The sequence below is a fragment of the Poecilia reticulata genome, linkage group LG6 (genome assembly GCF_000633615.1).
Source record: "Poecilia reticulata strain Guanapo linkage group LG6, Guppy_female_1.0+MT, whole genome shotgun sequence".
In the NCBI taxonomy this organism is placed as follows: Eukaryota; Metazoa; Chordata; class Actinopteri; order Cyprinodontiformes; family Poeciliidae; genus Poecilia; species Poecilia reticulata.
In genome coordinates, this window is record NC_024336.1 from 8377492 (window position 1) to 8399157 (window position 21666).

Below are 21666 nucleotides of genomic sequence, written 5' to 3' on the forward strand. Positions count from 1 at the left end.
GAACAGATAAAAAGAGGTGAGGGTGGCGGGCAAGCAGCCATCCCTAAGGTACACTGTGACCCAGACTCCAATCTCCAGTGGCCAATTATAGACCAACATGCACACACAGCCCATGCTAATGTGATATCATGTCCTGTCTCTATGGTGACAGTGTTGGCTTGGAAGCAGGTAGGTGGACCACAGGTGTGTTCGACATTCAAAACTACCGTCAGTCAAACCTCGTATTTCTCATTCATTGGTTCCCTGTTAATCCTCAGAAAGTTGGAGGGAAGATGAGAAAACAAATGAAAAAAATTGTAATCCGATAATTTTAATCTGTTCACAAGAAAAACACAGAGGGGGCCGTTCAGCAGGCCTACTGTGGAAAACACTGCTGCAAAAACCCATCAGAACTGTGACTGAACTGTGGAGATGAAATAAAAGTTTATGTATGATTGATATAAAATAGTGCATATTTTCCTATAATGAAAAGATGAGATTGTTATGAAAAATGTCATTGACGATTATTATGACATGAACATCAGATTAACAAAGTCATAATATTTTACCCTAATAACAAAATGTTCCACCCCAGAACTCAAACCAGCTAAAGTCAGCAGGTATGAGGCAATATTTATGCTGAGCAAGAGTCACAGTAATTGAATAATGAATAAAAGTGAGAAAAAAACTTTTTTTCTGTTTGGCAAGATTTTGGTTATCCTGCTGGAAGACAAACAGACCACTTTTACCCACTTTACTACTTTCTCCTACTACTTTCCAATCATTCATGACGCATTCATGATGACACTCTATGTGCTTAACCTGTTTCTCTTTAGACTTTTCCACTGGAAGAGCTTTGCTGCCACCAGCTATACATGTGATAATACTGATGTGTTTCTGTTGGAGCTGAAGCCAGTAAAGGACCTTCTACTTCTTTTTATTGTAACATTATGTTGTTACTTATTTAACATAGAAAGTTCTTCTTGACCAGCCTGATCTGTTCTGTACCCTCAAACCCACACTTTGTTGGGATTCCTCAGGTTGAAAACGTTTTACAGATCTGAGCAATGGAATAAACTTGACTGCGAATTGAAGTTGGACCTGGCACTGTATAAATGAAGCAAATGTCTCATGTCACCATACATTGATACACTGTGCTCAGCCTGGCACTGCCTCAAGCTCTGTGTGACTTTGCCTTCAGCAGATATAGGCAGAATGAGATTCTATCCGAGATGTTCTGCTGAAACACAACCACATGTTGGTGTTTGGAAAGCCACAGAGTGTGATTAATACCTCGACATGATAACACCAGCATGCTGGCAGTTCCAGGAAGCCTATGATAATTACAGTGTAGGGAAAAACACAACCATCTGGGATTATTTTGAAACTAATACGAATAATGAATTTGACTGTATTACCATCCCAACATTTCACTGGAGAACTGGCTTTAACAGAGAAAAATGCTGCACAAATGTCTTGCTACATCTGTCTGAAGTAAAGTTAGAACTGTTTGAGAAGAGCAGTACAGCTTGAGTTTTACTTTATGCATCTGCTTTCCTACAAAAGTCTAGCTGACTTTAAATGCTTCAGAAATGTGGAGTAAGTAAAAGAATTGCTTTCTGAAGCAGATGAAACCGGTTCCTGCATAGGAATTGTTTGATGGCGAACCAGTTACTTAAAAAGTGAGAAACAAGTGAGTACAATTGTAATAATGTTTTACACAAAAACATAAACTTGCAATGTATTATTTCTGTGATAGCAAACTGTTGAACAGATTGTATGCAGCCAGCAGTTGTATGTGAACGATAAGAACCCGACCGCAATATTGGGCGAAAGAAACAAAGCAAGATGGTTCTGTTGGTATTACATGGAGCAGGGGATCCAGAAGGCTTTATTATTTAATTTGACCAGTTTATCCTTATGTTGGTCATGTAGTTGAAACAACTAAAGCTCTACTATGTTGATATGACTTCTTTTACCTCCTGAGTCGTTGCAGAGACAGTAATCACCAGCAGATGGCAGCTTTGCAACACTTTGGACTTCTAAGCTCCTCTGAGCCGCCAGTCAGTGAACAGAAACACACACATTCAGCTCATGATTCATCACATTATTCATCATTACTCCTGTGTCTGCTCATTAATACTCCCTACTTTTCTTTTGATCCCAGAATCCACTGCAGCCACAATTTAGACCTCACTTCTGATTGGAGGAGTTATTTCTGCCTGATCCTGACACATTTGTGTGGTTCTTTAAAGGGCATTTCTTTACTCACTATCATAGTGTACCATTTTGGTTATGAACAGGCCTTTTCTTTAATCCACATGGGGATTGTTACATAAGCAGGCTGCATTTGGGCAGTCAGAAAACAACGATGGTGTTGGGTTCTATTCGGCCGGCACCCTGATGGGAGCTGGGAGGGTGGACTCTCAGCACTGGCAGGTCCTGATGCTGGACCCTGGTCGGGTATTTGGTGAGGAGGATTAGGGCGTCGGTGTGCGACTGGCTTGCTGGGTGGTTGGCGAAGGCTGTGTGGTGGCTGGTCAGCTGGCAGGCAGACTGTGAGTGCACATGGCAGCTTTGGCTGAGCTTGAGAGAGCAGGGCTGAGCCTCCCAGTCTCCCAGCATAGCAAACATAGCTGTGGAAAAATCAAGAGGCTGCCTAACCAAACTCTGCAAAAATATGACAATTTCATGTGGTCTGGCCTCGTAGCTGAAGCACATAGCTCAGATGGTATTATTTAAAAACATATCTGAACTGATATCAGACACTCTTCAGTTTGGCAGATTTATATGCAGAATAACCCTGAAATTAAAATTGTTCTTCCAGGAAACTGCATAAAGTGTCCTGCCTGGGTTTTCATAGCATTTTATCAGTCCAGATATTGTCCAGGACATCTGGATTTTCTTGCTACCTAAACACTGCATCACTTCAGCATTCTTATTTAAACTTGTGTTTTCTTCCATCTGGATGTGGCTGCAGAAACTTATCATTTTGTCACTTGTATGAAGATTGTACTTATATGTGAATAAAGTATCTTTTTGCTATCATTGAATCGTGAACTTTGACCTGAACTGAGACGGTGATGCTGTTTTGGGTTCTGCTGTAACTTCCTGCAGGAGTTGTTGATGAACTCCTGGAATAGTTTTAGTGGATCAAACATTTCTGGGAAGGTTCTCCACTGTTCCACCCATTGTCCACTCAATACCAGTTCTCAATGGTTCTCTGGAGTCCTACAGCCGTAGGAACAGCTCTGTAGCCGTTTCCAGACTGAAACGGCTACAAGTCGATGACTTTGTTCCTCATCTGTTCTTGAATTCCTTTAGATCTGGACGTGATGTGTTACTGTTTGAGATCTGTAGCCCCTGAGACAAATTATTCTGCTCAGATATTAACAGCAGGTGATTTTTCTTGTTTTCATTACAGAACGCTTTACAGTGTACAGCGCCAAGAAACTTCGACAAGCGTGGAATAAGTAAGTCTTAACTTAAATTACCTGTTCTGTGCGTGTGTGTGTGTGTGGGGGGGTGTGTAGGTGTGTGTGTGTGTGTGTGTGTGCGTGTGCGCGTGTGTGTGTGTGTTTGACAGAGAGAGAGTGTAGGAAATGCATTGTTAGTTCAGGAAGGATGGAGGCTCCATTAGTGTTACTGAAGTACAGTTGAATCAGACGAAACAGGGAAAAAAAGAAGATATATAAATTCATAAATAAATCTCAGATGTATTCATTTCTTTCTCCCATTATTGCGGAATTTATCAAACAGAAATAATTTGGGTAATTCTAACTGACCTAAAATAAGAGAAGTTTGGTCTGATTTAACTTTAGACATAGAAGAGAAAAGGTATAAGCATGTTTGTTTTTTGTTTGGTGTATGTAAACTTCTGGTTTCCACTGTACATCAGTGGCACTAATGGAGCCTCCATCCTTCCTTCTCGCAGTCTTTACATCAAAAGCTACGTTTCTATTAACCATAAAATTGCACAGATTGAAATTACAAAAATAAATTTGCTTAATGGAAATGTTTTAATTTTAAAAAAAAATCACGTTTCTTGATAATACATTTTTGCGGTAGGATGAGGTGGTTTATCAGCCATATTGAAATAGATGGATTTTTTTTTTTTTTGGAAACACTTTTTTGCATCATTTGAGTCACATGACCAACAGCTGGATGTTAATTGGCCGTTGCCGTGATTTTTAATGACTTATCAAGTGAACAAACTTATTCAGGTGTGATTTTAATTGAATTTCCTATCTAATGGAAAAAACACAATTGTTGTTCTTTTGTGTTTGTTTTTTCGGCATCAGCAGAATATTGACTAAGATTTGTGCACATTTGTAATTGAACCACAGCTAGAGTTTCTGCTGTGGGACAGCAGGCCCATATGGCAGGAAAAGGGCACAGTGGCACCGTCTGGGCTGCTGCTGTCTGCCTCCAGGCGAACATCTGGAGCACAAAACCACAGAGGGCAGAGGAGGAGTGTGTCTGTGTTCCACAGGGAAACTGATTTATGTAAAACTGCAGCAGTCTGATCAGCTGGGATCACACCATGGAACTGCTACAGTAAAGGGACATCCCCACTAAGCTAACGGCCTCATCACACAGGGCTGATCCGACATGGTGCCTCCTGGGATTCTGGATAATTAAAGAGGTCATTTGTGTCATGAATCTCAAGTAATTTTTTTTATTGATTCCAAGATGCCGACGTCTCCTCTGATTGGCTGATGATGAGCCTTGGCTGAATTCTGAATATGTTCCACGTAACTGTTTACATCCACTGCTGCCATGATCTGTAATGACTTGTTTGATCAAACCTATTCACAGGTGATTTAACACTTATTTGTTATTTGATGGAAACACTGCAGTTGTGGGTATTTTTGACATTAGAATATCGATTTGTGCACATTTGTAATAGAAATGCAGCTGGTGACTGCTACATGTAACTAACAGATCTGTACATTAACTTTATTTGTTTCCAGTTTGAGTGCTACCAGAGAAGTGGCTATCTGATAAAATATTGACAGGAAAAAAAAGCTCATAAAACCTGGAGAGGTTAGATAGTCAAAGATAAAGATTGTCTGACAGACATTCCCAGACACTACAGTAGTGATATGAGGAAAGTACAACCTCTTCTAGGGTTTAATTACCTGGTAAAAAACAGACCCATATTCTACACTTTGCTTCATCCAGAGGGTCTGGACTCTGTTATTGAGAAACCATTGCTTCCCAGAGGCAGTGAAGTAAAACTCTTGGATTGTAAGGAAAGTGAGTTTTGGCGTTTTGTTTTCAGCTCCACTCCCCAGTCCGGCTCCCGTCCAAGAGGAAATCAAAATATGAACAAAGAAAGCAAAGCGGAATGTTAATGATAATTATTTCCTCTCTGCTGCCTTTCATCTTCAGCCAGGAAACGCTGAATTTGATATGAACATATATACAATCATTTTGTCTCTGCCCTGAGCGCTGGCTCCCCCCGTCTTACCCCTCGTGTTTCTCTCCCGTCAGCCATTTCTCCAGCTACTTTCTTCCTCCAGTTGTGAAAATGCCCATAACATTTGTGCAGCCGGTCTTGCAGGGTTCATGGCGTTTATCTTTGTTTTTCCTATGCAGCGTACAGTCAGACATTTCTCACAGCACATTTTAGTTTGACCATAAAGGTTGCTGTCCTTTCCGTTAACTCAAAAGCTGCTTCATAATGTCCATACATGTAAAGTTGTTTATTATTCTTTGGTCTCTTGTAAATTTACAGTGAATCCATTACTGAAAAATAGCAGAACTTTATGTGGCTTTAAATCTGTTCCTATAGGTTGAATGTCAACTGGGTTCAAAACAAAAGCACACAGGGTTTAAAATGTTTTCCTACACCAATCACCTCAGAAGCTGTTGGAATGATTGATCAGAGCTAATATTTTCTGAGTTCTATCTCATGAAACCAAGTGGCACAAATTATATTCTTTGGACTATTCAGAAGGCCATGAAAAAGCTGGATATAGGTCACATATGGGCAAAAAAAAATCAGATTTGGGTCAGATTCACTGGTGAGCTTAGCCTTTGTCTCCACAACAGTGGCACAACTTGATCCTTTTCCTTTTATTGCTGTATTAAAATGGTTATATGTGGTGATGCAGAATGAGATTCAGGGCTGAACCAAACTCAAAAATTAAATGGTCAGAATTAAAAAGTCATAATGAAAATATCTTCTGTACGTGGTACTGAACTGCGTCTGTACGTGGTACTGAACTGCATCCCTCGTTGTCCTGCACCTGCAGTCTGAATGGTCATGTTCCTTTTTTTTTTTTTTTTTACTTTTTATTTTCCATAACTGTTTTATATCAACATATACACACAGTAGAGATACTGAAAATACAAGCTCAAGTAATAAAGGTACATAATAAAGATAATACAAAATTAATTCAAAAAGTACACGAAAAAGACAAAAAAAAGATAAATAGAGATGTCAAGGTTACGGTATGAATTTAGTTATAGGTCTCCATCTTGTTTCAAAGGTCTCCATCTTAAGTTGTAGTTTTGATGTTGTTTTTTCCATTATATAAACTTTTTTAATCCTATCTCACCACTGTGTAAGGTCTGTGTAAGGAGGTTGTGGCCTTAACCAAGCATACGTTATACACTTTTTCGCAATCAGAAGCAGAACTCTGATCAAGTATTGATTGTTTTGTCGATTATGTCTGAGGGTATTATTTCTAAAATATAATCAGATATATCCAGATCTAATTGAATGCCCAAAATACATTTTATATCCGTTTGGACATTTTTTCCAAAACTCGACCACCTTCGGACAATCCCAAAATATGTGAGTAAAATCCCCCACCTTTCCACAATTTCTTCAACAAAGCTGGGATGTTTTACCGTATTTAGATGTGATGATTGGAGAGTTAAAGAAACACATCTTAACTTTCCAATCAAACTCCTTCCATGTCGGGCTGTTAGATAATTTGTGTCCGGTGCTAAATGTTTCTTCCCAATCCTCATCTGCTATTATTATATTAGCCTCCAATTCCAATTTCTCCTTATTTTCCTTATTGTTAACATTGGATTCATATTGCAGGCTTTGAGCCTGCAATATGTATACTGTATAGTATACATATATAGTATAGTATAGTATAGTATAGTATAGTATAGTATAGTATAGTATAGTATAGTATAGTACTGTATAGCTTTGAGATCAGGTCTTTTTTGATTCACCTTTTGCTATTGATAATAGAATTTCTTCATTCTTGGTCAGATCTGCTGAAATTTTCTGCCAATCACTATGATTCTGGAGATAATGTCTAAGTTGCAGAAATCTATAAAAATCAGTTTTTTGTAGATTAAATTTCCTTCAAATTTGTTCAAAAGATTTCATTGTTGACCCTTTAAAGAGCTGTGCTATAAATACCAGTCCTCCTTTTGTCCATCTCTCAAACCCTGCATCCACAGAAGCTGGAATAAAATCTGGAATCTTAGCAAATTTTTCCATTTTTAATATAGATTCAGGAAAATTGTATTTCTTTTTTATTCTTGAACAAATATTAATTGTTTCCTTAACCCAGTAGTTTTTAATTTTGAGATTTCTTTGAACCATGTTTGTTGTAAAGGGCAGTGTATCTAGGGACAGTTTTGGGCAGTGTCTTTGCTCCATATCTACCCATATTGTCTCATGATCCTTTTGCTAACCATAGAGCTATGGCTCTCAGTTGAGCAGCCCAATAATAGTACTTTAGTCATGTCGCCTTTTATTCAGCTTTTACGTGACTGACATGAGACGTGCGTCAGTCATAATTCTGCACCAGCAGAAGCCAGACTCACAAAAAAACACGTATTAGCTTGTTGGTAAATCTGGATGTAAACAAATTATGATTATGAAATAATGATAGAAGCAGGGCTGCACAGTGGCGCAGTTGGTAGAACTGTTGCCTTGCAGCAAGAAGGTTCTGGGTTCGATTCCTGACCCAGGGTCTTTCTACATGGAGTTTGCATGTTCTTCTTGTGCATGCGTGGGTTCTCTCTGGGTACTGCAGCTTCCTCCCACAGTTCAAAAACATGACTCTAAATTCTCCCTAGGTGTCAGTGTGTGTGTGTGCATGGTTGTTTGCCCTGTCTGTCTCTTTGTTGCCCTGCGACAGACTGGCGACCTGTCCAGGGTGACCCCGCCTCTTGCCCAGAATGTTAGCTGGAGATAAGCACCAGCACCTCATCACCCCACTAAGGACAAGGGTGTTAGAAAGTGGATGGATGGATAGAAGTGTGTGACACTGAAACACATCACAATCCCACCACTCTTGACTGTGACTACAGCATCCAAACACACTTCTCTACAGAGGCTTCACAAAACAGCATTTTTATTATTCATACTTTCTTTTTATTAGTTTCCATCATATTGTTATGAATTAGAGACAATACTGTCGGATCCCATTGCTGAGTAAACTCTTAAAGTCGATCCATAGTCTGCGCCATCCTTTGTTTCTCCCATAAACACAGTGCTGCTGGGTAACGTCGTTGTTCTTCTGTGCATGCAGGTCACTCTGGGGATGGAAACTGCTCTCACTGAAGTCTGATTGTTGTCAAATCTATCAGTAGTTTGAACAATCATGTAAACAAAATTGGATTCCAGCAAAAAAAATCTGAATTTAGCAACAAGGTCTGCTGTGTGTCCGTAGCCAATGTCATTGATATTGACTTTCTGTGTCCTCCATGTTTCACACCAGATCACTTGGGTCTGTGTCCACAGGCCGGTCACACCCTGCTTGTTCTTGCTGTTTTTGGCCTTCACCCTTCCTCAGTGTGAGGTTTTGCTACACTTTCCCTCTTGTACCACCAACACTGAGCACACAGGTCCCTCCCATTGTGTAGAATGTCAACAGGCACCCTAAGCCATGTATCATTTGCTGTACACAGAACAGTTGCATGTATTGACCTGCTATTCTTGATTGCACATTTGTCTTTAAACAGCACAGGCATTGTTAAGGCTACCTCACTTTGGAAGCTCTTCACATAACAAAAAATCAGAAGCACAGAAGCAGCAGTGAGGGAACAGTAGAGGTGGGGGTGTTTGAGTTTTGTTTTGTTTCTGTGGTTATTCTGATGGAAAACTCAGAGAAGTAACACTCCAGTGAAGAAGGCAGGGTTCACCACACTGACAATGCCTCATCACCTGGATGAGACTGAACGGGATGTTATCAAACTTTCCCTAATCATTTGGTGTGGATAGAAATAAGAGCAGAAAGGAAGCCAGGTGATTTCACACTGGTTCATATCTGAATGAAATCTCTCTGGCTGCAGAGAAACATGAAAGTAAAACTTGTCTCTGCCGCTTTACGATTACCCCCGAAATTTCTCCCCAAAAAAGCTAAGTATTGGATGGATTTTAACTGCAAAACAAAAAAGATAAAAACAAGAAAATTTTATGTACACCAATATTCCCAGTGTTTGTGTACTTGTGTACTTTGTGTAAGCAGCTTTAACCAATCCCAACCTCATCTCACCAAGCTTGGCTCACACGTTTTCAGGGTCAGGTTGGTAGAGCTGTGATTGTAACTAGTTTTAGATCTTACTGAAGATGTTGAGTTGGATTTAACTCTGGGATTTGGCTGGACCAACTAGTTCACAGACTGGTCCTGAAGCCACTTGGCTGTGTGCTTCAGATCTCTGCTGAATATTAGAGCTATCCATCATTTGTCATGATGAATCGTCACCTCGGGTCCCTCTCTAGAGTAGACAGGATGTCATCAAGAACCACTCCGTATCTAAGTTATGCTCGCTATTCAGAATACTCACTGAGCTTCTTCTGCAGAAAGACATCCCTACACCATCCCCACCTTCTCACATCTTTTAAAGGAGTGTAAATAGTGTGGAAGGTGTTGCATGTGTATACAGGTGTACATACTATACACAAAGCTAAAATATTTATTCATTGACCATCAAAAAGCCAAGCAGGAAGCATTTAGAGTGTTTATGGAAATACCTGACCAGTATTCCAGAAGTGCATTTGTGAGGTCAGACACTGATGTGGGACTGGAAGACCTGGATTTAGTTTCTGCTCTTATTCATCCCAAAGGTATTCTATTGGTCTGAGGACCGGAGTCTGGTCAGACCAGTCAGATTTTTTCCTCACCAAACTCCTAAATTTAATTGCTCTGGAGCTTTAATGGAGCTCTGACTGGTGCAGTCATGTTGGAACAGGAAGGAGTCATCCCCTAAATGTCCCCTGGACCAAATCCAGACTGATGTGTCTACTGCTTCACTGGCTGCATATTTTACACAACTCCATCTCATGTTTTGTGTTGCACTTCATGATTTCAGGTTTTCATGAATCTGCTCAGCCATAGAAACCTGTTCTATGAAGTTCTTGACCTAATCTAAACGGTATAAGAAGTTTGGATGTTTGCAACAATAGACTCTGAAGAAAATTCTTAACCTCTGCTGACTTTGTTCTGATGCTGACCCAGCTCTGTGGGTCTACCACCTCATGGTGGAGTATCTGTCATCTCCAATCATTTCTTCAATACTTTCTCACAATACCACCAACAGTTGAGCGTGCAATATTTAGAAGTTAAGAAATTACAAGTGTCACAACTGACCTTCTATCATTGCACCATTCTAGAATTCATTGATCTATTGAGTGCTACCTGTTCTTTTTAGAAGCGTTCTGCATGTCTGGCTGCTGCATTTTCTACACCTGTGGGTGTAGAAGTGATTCGTTCAATGATTCGTAGGGGTGGGTGACCACTTTTACCAACAAACTGTATGTTGACAAACGTTGACAGGTTCAGCATGAATACATGAATAGCAATCCGTAGTTATGAATCCATCAGTTTAAACTCTGATGACTCTAAAAAAAAAAGAGTCTGTGCTGAAGTTCTTTAGTTGTTTGGGAAAGAACCCAGCAGAGGCCCTGATGGACTTCATTAACTTTATCTCTGCATCTGTGCAGAGCGCTACAGAGCAGAGATTTATTCCCTCACACGTCTTTTTTCTGCTGATAAGTCCGGTTTAGATCCCTGTTAGGAGGCAAGGGAGCAGCTGTCAGAGAGGGTGGAGGGCGGGGAGGTGGAGGAACAGAACCCTCAGGATTTTACAGTTGTTCTCGGTACCACTGAATAACATCATGTTTATTTAATGCAGCTGATGACTAATTACTTTGTACCTCTGTTTATTTTCTCTCCCCCTCAGCGTTGCAAGCTGCGGCTGGTTCACAAGTTCACTACTGTCAGCACACACTCACACACTCTTTTCTCTTTCCTGGCTCTTGCTGCAAGGACTTTTATCTTATGGTGACCCAATCATCATGAGAGCTCGCAGGAGAAAGTCGGTGGCATGCGCTCTCCTTTGCATGTGTGTGTTTCTCCTCTCAAGTCAGTAAACCTTCAAAGTAATGAGCAGCAGTCAGCAGCTATGAGTTGGAGGATGTCAGTCCTGTGAGTGAAGAGGAACAGAGCGCCGCGCTCTGTATGATGTTTGTTTCTTTGATCAGTTGAACTAATTAGGTGTGTTTTATGTGTCAGGTTGGGCTACGTGGACAACGCTGAGGAGTTGGCCTCCAGGTTCCTTCAGTGCTTCCCAAAGAACCGGCTGTCGGCGCAGACGGCCCTCAACCATGAATACTTCAGCAACCTTCCTCCACGGCTCTGGGAGCTGCAGGACAGTATGTAACTCCTAATGTCTCACCACTTTTACACACTGTTACACTTCAGCTGTAAAGCACTGCATTGCACAAGAAGCACAGAGTAGAAGAGTGTAGTTGAAGACAAAGCTTCATTTAGGTACTTCAGGCTTTTAACACAGTCAGTTTCATAATCTCAACATTTATTGAGGTACAGTAAGAAAAATCATTGGAAACAAATAATCAGTGAAATATAAAATTACATGTGTTGTTAATAATACTATTGACAATGTACTAATGACTAACTGAGTTAAAGAAGCACTTACAAATCTAATGACCAGCAAACATGGATTCTGGTTCTCAAACTTCCAAACACCAGGATTTTACCACCTTGGTCTAGTGTCAGTATTTAAAATTGGTCTGTTGTGTCACTCATAGAAACAACTGGACTTTGGTTCTGAGGTGCTTCTTGGCAGGGAAAACAAACAGCAGGTGGTTCTAAACCAGGACGCCACACAGACAAGAAGACTGTCAGTTCTGCCTTTGGTTGGTTCCTCACGTTCCTCAGATTTGGAATCATCAAGAGACGCTGACCCGCCGAATATTGATTTTTCAAACTACTTTCTATAAACCAGAGAAAAACCGAGTTACTACAGACAGTTCAAATGTGTTTCATGACTCTAAAGAGAAACATCCGATAGCATTCATTCACACTGCTACAGTTACTCTTTCAGTACTATACATTTGAAAACTGAATTTTTTTGCAACAGTTTGCTCAGTGAACATTGCCATGTTTCTGCCTTTTAATTCAAAACATCACATGCAGTGATGAATTGTGGGTACTGCACTTCAGCAAAGTCCACCTTGATTCTGTCTTAGCCATCCCTTCTTTCAATGTTCTACATGTAAACATGGCTGATTGACTAAACGCCATCCATTCATCATCATACATCATTATGCCGTTGCGGCCATGAGAGAACACAGAGACAGACAAGACAAATAATCACACACACACACACACACACACACACACACACACACACACACACACACACACACACACCTGTGGTGAATTTAGAGAGACTAATCAACCTGACAGTCATGTTTGTGGGAGGAAGCCTCAGTACCTGGAGAGAATACACACATGCACAAGGAGAAAATGCAAACTCCATGCAGAAAGAATCAAACCTAGGACCTACTTGCAGCAAGACAACGCTGCTACCAACTGCGCCACTGTGCAGCCCTGATTGAACTCATAAACTAAAAAAAAGAAAAACACAGCTAGAAAGCTACATAGATTATGAATTTGGTCCTACTGACTGAAATCTTAGAGCTGAGTAACCACCTGGTGGATCATTTTGTTTGGCGCTTAGTATTTCTGTCTGAGCATCATTTTTGGCTCCAGGGTTAGCAGGTAAAGAGACTGACAGTCACACAATGGCTCTCTATCTGTTCCTTTTTTCTTTCTCTCCCCTGCTTTGTGCTTTGGTACAGTCCTTTCCTTTTGTGTTGAGTCTTCACTCTGTCCTGGTCTGTCTGTCTGTGAGGAAGACAGCCAGGAGCAACCTGGGCTTGTTTTTTGATCATGCACAGAAAGCTGGTCTTATCATGCGGATGCCGTTGGGACAGTAAACCCAGCCGGTCCTCTGGCTCCTCCAAGTGTTCTCGGTTTGATTTTCTGTCTTCTTGACTGGTTGTTTGCCAAGAGAAAAGTACACTGAGGCTCTCTTTAAATAAGCCAGGGCTGTGAAATTTCAGAAACACACAGCTTTTAGCTTTTACCACTCGTAGCTTTCAGCATGCCTGGGGTTTGGAGGCACATTTCCCTCATGCATTCTGAATCTCAGAGTTAGAGGCTTTAGCCACAGCTTCACATTCAGGTTTTATTTCAATTAATCCTTCAGAATTGGGTTGTTGCATCAAAGTATGTCAGATATGACTACCTATCCATATTCTTTGACATGCTACACACACACATTAGCAATCCCTTAAGCTGTTATTCATTAGCGTAGTGAAAAGCCAGCTCAACAGACCTGAGTGTGCCACCACTGACAGGGTGGTAATTTTAATTGGAGAATTCCATTTTTAATTCCCCCCGATTAGGATTTTTCTGCATTATTAATCCTGTTATCAGCTCCCAGCAGGCTGTCATGTTGAAAAAGAAGCAGAAAGCAGCGGTCACTGACAGAGAGGCAGGAAGGAGATGGCTCATTTAGATTTTTGTCATGCTCGCTCGCTCCTGTTTTCCTCGCTCTGCCTTCATCTCACTGTGTTCTCTTCAGGCAGAGCAGCAGAGCAGAATGAGGAATAAAACCGTTCCCAAAACCAGGACGGGAACGGATCAAACCAAAGTACCTCGCCCCTGTGTTTTCCCTGTGCCTCTTTGTGGGGATGAATGTGTTGAATTGTTTCAAACAAACGGGAGCATGAGATTAAAAACTAGTTAATTAGTCAAATGGTGAAGTGGCTGCAGCAGTGGGACAGGAAAAAGATGTGCATTGTCACTAAAAGCGATTATTTGTAGGTAGCCATTTGTTCCACTTGAACACAAAAAAAACATCCAGTCTGATGTTCCAAATGGATTTTAATTCAGAGGAAAGAAACAAAAACCTAAAATTCCAGAAAAAATAACTGATGATTTCTGATCAACTGAGTTGAATCGATCATTTGTCAGTCATACGTTTTTGTGTTTAAATCTTGGTTGGAGTTTCTATGTAAGACAAACCAACAATAGTTATAAAAAATACAGCATTATTACAACATGTCTGTAAGTTCATTTTTGTTTTTTTTGTAAATCCTTTTCATGTTGCCTTCTATCCAGTGTTGGGCAATGTTGAAGACGGTTGCTATGTTTAAGGGGTTTCCAAAGTGCGGCCTGAGAGCTATTTACGACCCACTGAATGATTGCTCATCACAATGCTGGAAAGAATCTGTCCTATAAGAACAACAAAAATCATTTCTAATATAACCGTGCTTAACCATGCTTCTCCATTCATCTTATGATGAATGCTGGGACATGATGCCAAGTCATGATGTTAGCATCTTGGTGGAGAAGTGAAGAAGAATCAGTTGTTTTTCTCTGAACAGCCCAGCAGCCAATAGAAACATCCGGAACTGTCTGACTGCTTTCATGTGAAGCAGACAGATGAACCGACTTATTGTTTAAAGAAGACCAATATAAAGTCAAGTAAATGTCTCATGCTTTCCATAAAGAAATAATCTTCTAATTTCTCTGCCCCACTATGTGTTATCATGTAACCCAGAGTGATTATCATAAACAATGCCTGCTTTATTGAAACCATAAACCTCTTTAAGCTCCGAGCTCCGGGGATTGGACTGTGGCATTTTCATTTTGATCTGAGTGTGACAGAGTGGGTGTCTGAGAGTGGATTGGCCGAATGCTAAGCCTGGGATAACAATAGGAAAAGCAGTTTCCTATTGGATGAGGATCAGCTGATGTGGACCGAGAGCAGAACTCCTCCAGTCCCTCTGCTCTAAGTTTGTGAAGAACATCTTTTCACAGTGAATGATGAGGATCAATTTCTCCCAAATGGAAATGACAAACCTGAAGTCAGGAAGCAGTGATTAAACAGGTGCAAATAAACGGGTATCTTTGACGTATCAGTGATGCTGCTGTCTATTTGAAGCACTCTCTGCTCTGGAGACAGTAGGAGATCGTCCAGATCACTGTTGGACACCCTGAAGCCTTCCTCTCATCAGCTGAACTTCTCAAACTTAGAGTCCTTTATCATCCAGAAAACTCTTATTTCAGCTCAATTCGAATTCAGCTCTGGATTTCTATCAGATGGACGTAATCATTAAATGGAGACAGATGAGGAACATTATTTTGAGTAGAGCTGGTGTTGCTCCAGTCTGTTGTGTCTGTTGTGAAAAAGAGAGCTAAATAGGACAGAAACAGAAAATCTCCTTATCTACAAGACTGTCATCAACAACATCTACATATGGATCATGATCAGAACAATGAATCTTCCTCACTAGTAGCTGAGATAAGATGGATGGACTCTGCCTAAGAGAGGCAGAGGAGCTATGCTTCCCAGGGAGTCTTGATAAAGACCTGCTGCTCCTCCACATCAAACGGAATCAAATGAGGGGTTCAGGCATCTCCTGACCTCTCTGTGGAGGATTTGTGAGCATCTACCTGTGGGAGGAGAGCCTGGGGCTGACCCTGGGATCCCTCACATTTAGTCAGAGTGTGTTGCTAGACAGAGTGATGTCTGGGTTTCCTACCTTGGCCTCTTACTACTGATATCCCAACTCAGATAAGCAGAAGACACTGGACAGATGGACAGATGGACTATGAGCTCCATGTTTCTGTGAGCCTAATAGATGGAATGATGAAATGACAGCATGAGTGTCATTTCAGTTTTTTTCTGGCACTAATATTTTCAGCAGGAAAAGTCCTAAAGTCGAGAATCGAACTCTGAACAGCTCCATCAAAGGCTAATATTCTTTATGTACGGGGCGGCCACTCAACCTGTACACCACACAAAACCCCTGGGAGATTTAATGAGTAAATGTGTCTCTGTTCTGTAAAATCCTTTAATCTCCAATGCAACCATTGAGCTGTGCGAAACGCCTGGATGGATCTAGCCCCGTCTACGAGGCACAGCTTCTCCTCAGAGCTGCAGCTCCAGCCTCACAGAACAACCCTCCCTCATTCAGCTCCTTCAGACTAGACAACAGTAATTAGCAAGCACCTGATGGAGCTGTGCATCTGCTGAGCTCATTATATGAGTTTCTTCTCAGTGAAATACTGGTAAAAACATTGTTAAAGGGTTATTAGAGGATTGATGTGGTGATGACTTCCTGAAGCAGGAGTTTTAGAAAAAATATGAATTTTAAAGAGACAGGCCCAGTTTCAAGGTGTTCAATTACAAAGTCAAGTTTCTTTTACGTCATACTGGGTTTGGAGATCTTTCTCCATGGAGTTTGTTCTCTCTGGGTACTCCAGTTTCTCTCTTCAGTTTGAACACAACTGTTAGGTTAAGTGGTTGCAGGCTCTTCCCTGCCTCTCACCTCCATGATTGCTGGTGAAATGCAGCAGCCTCCCACCGTGACCCTGCAAACACAAGCGGGTGTCAACAATGGATGAATGTTTTTTTTCAAATGCTTGCTTGAAAAATGCTTTTCGCTTCCAGCCGGCTCGGGTCTAATCTTCATGCACTTGTTCCCCTTGCAGTGTCTTCTATCTTCACTGTACCAAATGTCAAGCTGCAGACAGAGAGCGGGGACAGCATACAGGTGTGCTCACGGAAGAACAGCCACGGAAAGGCATCGTCTGGCAGCAAGCACTGACCTGTGGCAGCATCCTGCACATGACTGCCTGTCGGGTATGTGCTCATTAGCATGGACGCACGCACACACACATACAGAGGTCTGCTGCAGCAAAACACACAAACGTAAACTACAACATCACCTCTCTGGTAAACCTGTATTTTGTACAAAAAATCAAAAAGAGTGTTTGTACAGATTGAAATACTGCTCATTCAGAGGACCCACACAGCTGTGTTTACATTTTATTATTTATTCTGAAGGTAAGTTTCTTGGTAAATGGCTCAGCAGAACTATAACAGTGAACAATGTCAGGTTTTGAAATGGTAAATGGACTGAACTTATATAGCGCTTTTCCAATCATTTTTGACCACTCAAAGTGCTTTATTTACACTAGAGTCACATTCACCCATTCACACTCACAAACGCTCACACATTAATACACCGATACGCAGATCGGTAGGCAATTTGGGGTTTAGTGCCCAAGGGCACATCAACATGTGGCAGGAGGAACATGTGGCAGGAAGAAGCTGGAATTGAGCCTACAACCTTCCAATTGCAAGACGACTACTCTACCCACAGAGCCATAGTCGCCCCATGCACAGCGACAGTCCAGTCCAAAAGTTTTTATGGAACAACGTGAGCTTTTTATTTCTATTACGCAAATTTGTTTTTGTTTTACCAATTATGCACAATTATATAGTCAATGGAAACACAGCTACTGTCATTTTGTTGGGGTTATTCGCTACTTCTATTAACTTTGCACTTCATAGCTTTTTATTTGCGGAGTTGATTGATAATGTGTAAGTGATTCAAAAAGTCAACTTGACATTTCAAAAAGAAATGAAGTGTAACCTCCATTAAATGTGACATGTTTTAAAGCAGACAGTGATGCGGTGGGGCTCAGTCACTCCTCTGCTCCCCTCTGGGCCCCAGCTGGGTCATCAGATCTGTGCTCTCTGCTCTGAAGCTGTAAGGGAAGGCAGTAAGGGATGGAGGTTTGGGTCTGATGGGAGAGCAGGGAGCTCCATTCTTTTCAGATGGATCTTTCATTCACAGCTTGGATAAAGAGCTGCTATTTGCATGTAATACGGGGCGCGGAGGCCAGGCATGCGGGGGATAATGGACGGTCTAATAGCAGCACTGGGCAGAGGAGAAGATTATCTATATAATCACTGACAGGTGCAAAGCCACGTCAACTCTTCACTGCAGCTTCTGCAAAATATACGTCTATTCCACTGATCATACTTAAGTGTGTGTTCCCTGATGTGGAGGGTAATGGAGTTTCTGTGTGTTTGTGTGAAAGGTGGAAGTCACCCCACTGAGAGAGCCGTGTCCTCTCAGCTGCTGTATTTCCATTGAAATCAGCCTCTTTGTCCCGGCCTCATGCTAACGGGCCGGCAGGCCGCGAGAGCCGCTGCCTAATCCCTCCGCTCTCGTTTTCATCAACACACTGACAGATTACCCACACTCACAGCTGTACCAGACCAAAACTCATACAGAAACTTTACTCTTCTTCTGATTGCTGAGTTCTTATAGTAGGCAAAATTAACAATCTTACCTTAAACAATGACTTAGGAATTGTTGAGCAATTGGTTTTAGATAATAAGTTAATATTAACTACATTAAAGACAAAACATTTAGTAATTGGCTCAAAGAAGTCTCTTAAATATGATCCAAAGTTAAATTTGTCAATAAATAACACACTTATCGAACAAGTAGCAGAAGCTAAGTTACCTGGGCTCTATTTGGATAACTAACTGTCTTGGTCAGGTGTAGTAATGTTCACTTAGGTTTGGCTAAACTTGTAAAAACTTAGATGTTTTTCTGAACCTGAATATTTTTAGATTATTTGGAAAAGACAGCCTCAGATAAACTTCAGTTGATGCAGAATAAAGCTGTCCGTTTTGCATTAATTGTTCATGCAGGACATTAATAAAAACCATGCATTCAAATCTTGACTGCACCATGATAAGGTGTTAGCTTTCCGACTGCTCTCAACATGGAGCATTTTTAAATTTCAAAGTTCATGTTTATTTTTTGTTCAAGAACAATGTAATTTCACATGGCTGTGTCACCAGACATGCAGGTGAAAGATGTTTGCAAAGTCCTCAGGCAAAAATGTATTTTCCCAAACGCACCGTTACTTACTGAGCAACAAATCTCTCTACCATCAACTTTTACTAAAGTTGAACAGAAGTTAGCTTTTAAAAAGAAGTTGAACGTTTTAGGACTAAAATTCTTAGAGCTCAAATGGTTAATTATTGTATATTTTATGAATTTATTAACATTTTGTATGAACTAGAATTAATTTGTATTGCTATGCATATTAAATCTGTCATGTCATATATTTGAATGGTTTTTAATGTGTTTTTTTTTATGGACCCCAGAAAGCACACATTACAAACCCGAAGAACTGTAATGATAACTCTTCATCCTACTGAATGAACTGAACCAGTTTTGTTTACAGTCAATTATGTCCAACTTCTGTGTGTTGCAATTGTGCTTTGAAAGCTGCGTCATTCTGAGCTTCTGCCAACCATACATGGATGAAATAATAAGAGTATGTGTTGTATAAGATGCAGCGGCCTGTTCCTGAAAATTTTCAGATAAAATTCCAAGTACTAACGGCGAGAAGACGGAATAAATGGAGGCAGGGGTTTGTCGGAGCAGTGCAGGATTTATTTTTATTTTTTTTATTGTTGTTGTTGAGGCAGTGTTGTATTATTTATACGAGGTGGTGGAGGCAAGCTGCTTCAGACAGAGCAAAGACGGCGAGAATCCCTCCACCCCTTTCTTTTGTGGGTTTTTTTCCCAGTGGGCAGGCTTTGTGCTGGCTGGATGGCTGCCTTTGAGGAAACCTGGGCTTCTATTGAGCTGAGAGCGAGGGCCGGGCCCGGCCGGGCCGCACCGAGACACGGCACTACTACAGCAGCACAATGTCTGTCACCACTGTGGCCAGAGAGGAGGAGAAAAGGATGAAGGTGGTATGAAAGAGAACGGGGGGAGGAAGGCTAGTGGGAGTGTTTGATTTTGGCAGGGAGGGAAAAAAGAAAGAAGGTTTTTGTGGTTTAGAAAAAGACGAGCAGAAAGAGATAGGAGTGGACAGAAAAGGGAGGCGGGACGGAGAGGAGAGGAAACGAAGAAAAGACAGGTCTCCTTTACAGTCTTTTATGTTTATTCATGATTCTACATTATTCACAAGATTAGCTGATGCAACGTGGCTTTCAGAGTACGCAACAGCTCCCGCCACCAGTCCACTCCATGACCACACAGCCAGGGACGGCCGCCCTGTCACTGAGCCCCAGCACACTTCACCACAGAGGGCCTGGATGCAGCATTCACAGGCAGAACGCATGACAAAGCATGAAACCCACTCAGACAGCCAGAGGTCTGCCAGCCCAAACAGCAGGCTAAGAGCTTTTATTTTGAAAGCAAAATGTGCCAATAAACCTGATTAGAGTTGTTAGAAAGAATGAATATTTGTGTCCAGTGTTGGCTGCATTTCCATTATAGATGTGTCCAAAACTTTGTTGATGTTCTGCTAATGTCGAAAAAACACAATTTTGCAATTGGGGTGATTCTAGTGAATAAGAAATACATGAAACAGTGAATAGGTTTGTTTACTCAAGAAGTTATTAAAAGGGGAATATGATGTGCTTTCCAGGCACACGGTGCCGTTCTAAAGCACAGTCAAGTAACTGTTAACATAGGTTGTTATAAAAATGCTATATATGTATCAAATACAAATTCAAATGACAAATTTGACTTTTTAATTACACCTTGAAATTGGGCTTCTGTCTCTATAAAAACTCCTGTTCTTTCTGAAACTCTACCTTATCACTACATGGCTCCTCTATTTTTACCACTGTTACACTGAGAAGTAGCTCCTATGATGAGCTCAGCCGATGTTCAGTTCCACCAGGTGGTGGCTAATTGCTGCTGGCTAGTTTGTAGGAGGTGAGTGGGGGACTAACAGGGGAGGACTGCTCTGTGAGGCTGAAACTCCAAAGCTTAGAAACTGCAACTCTGAGGAGCCCAAAGAGAAGAGTCAGAGTTTCTGGACAAACACAACAAAACTGCAATGAATATGGATTTGTCTTTACTTCCTGTCACCCTCCTCATATTTTGCAGCAGCAGTAACATCTTGTTATCTGTCATGTAACTTATGTAATGCCGAAAAAGTGCACTTTTGCAAAATACACTAGAATCAATACAGCCGAAAAACAATCTTCTCCTAGCACAAAAACTTTTGATCAAAAAACGTGCTTTTCTTGAAATTGTTGTGTTGCCATCAAACAAGTTTATTTTCTTAATTCCAATTTCCACAATTTTAAGGTCAGTGGAAACCCAACTACTGACAGGGCAAGGACAGGGCCTGATGTTAACGCCTTATCAGTCACACTCATGTTACATGAGAACACCTCAGTCCTAGTGACAGTTAAATTAAACTGACTTTAGCATCTTATGTCAACACTTACAACTCCATTGTGGTGTTTAAAATGAGTTTATGTGAAGCAGAACATTGACTGCAGTCTTCAAGGATGCATTAAAAACATAATTCATGTGTGACTGGAAGAAATGGAAGAAAGAGGAAGTGAAGCATTAAGAGAAGGACACAGGGAATGGAGCAAGGAGAACATTCATGCAGCGATACTGAGAGCATGTTCAAGACTTGTTTAGGACAACTGAATGTCCGTATCAAACAGAACTGCACATTTCCACACCTGCAGTGCAGCTTGGGTTTATATTGGCTTGAAGACAATGTCCTGTGTGTGTGTGTGTGTGTGTGTGTGTGTGTG

General features: G+C 41.1%; 1 protein-coding gene across 4 annotated transcripts in view; it reads left to right on the forward strand.

Annotated features, from left to right (window-relative positions):
• The window catches only part of cdk14 (cyclin dependent kinase 14), a 173809-nt gene that overhangs the window by 113417 nt on the left and 38726 nt on the right, over positions 1 to 21666 (forward strand). For all 4 annotated transcript variants that reach the window (XM_008411053.2, XM_008411056.2, XM_008411054.2 and 1 more), the window contains 3 exons: positions 3404 to 3452; positions 11475 to 11614; positions 16773 to 16923. In XM_008411053.2, the coding sequence (XP_008409275.1) occupies positions 3404 to 3452; positions 11475 to 11614; positions 16773 to 16888 (305 nt within the window). In that variant the 3' untranslated portion in view covers positions 16889 to 16923. The remainder of the gene's footprint in view (positions 1 to 3403; positions 3453 to 11474; positions 11615 to 16772; positions 16924 to 21666) is intronic.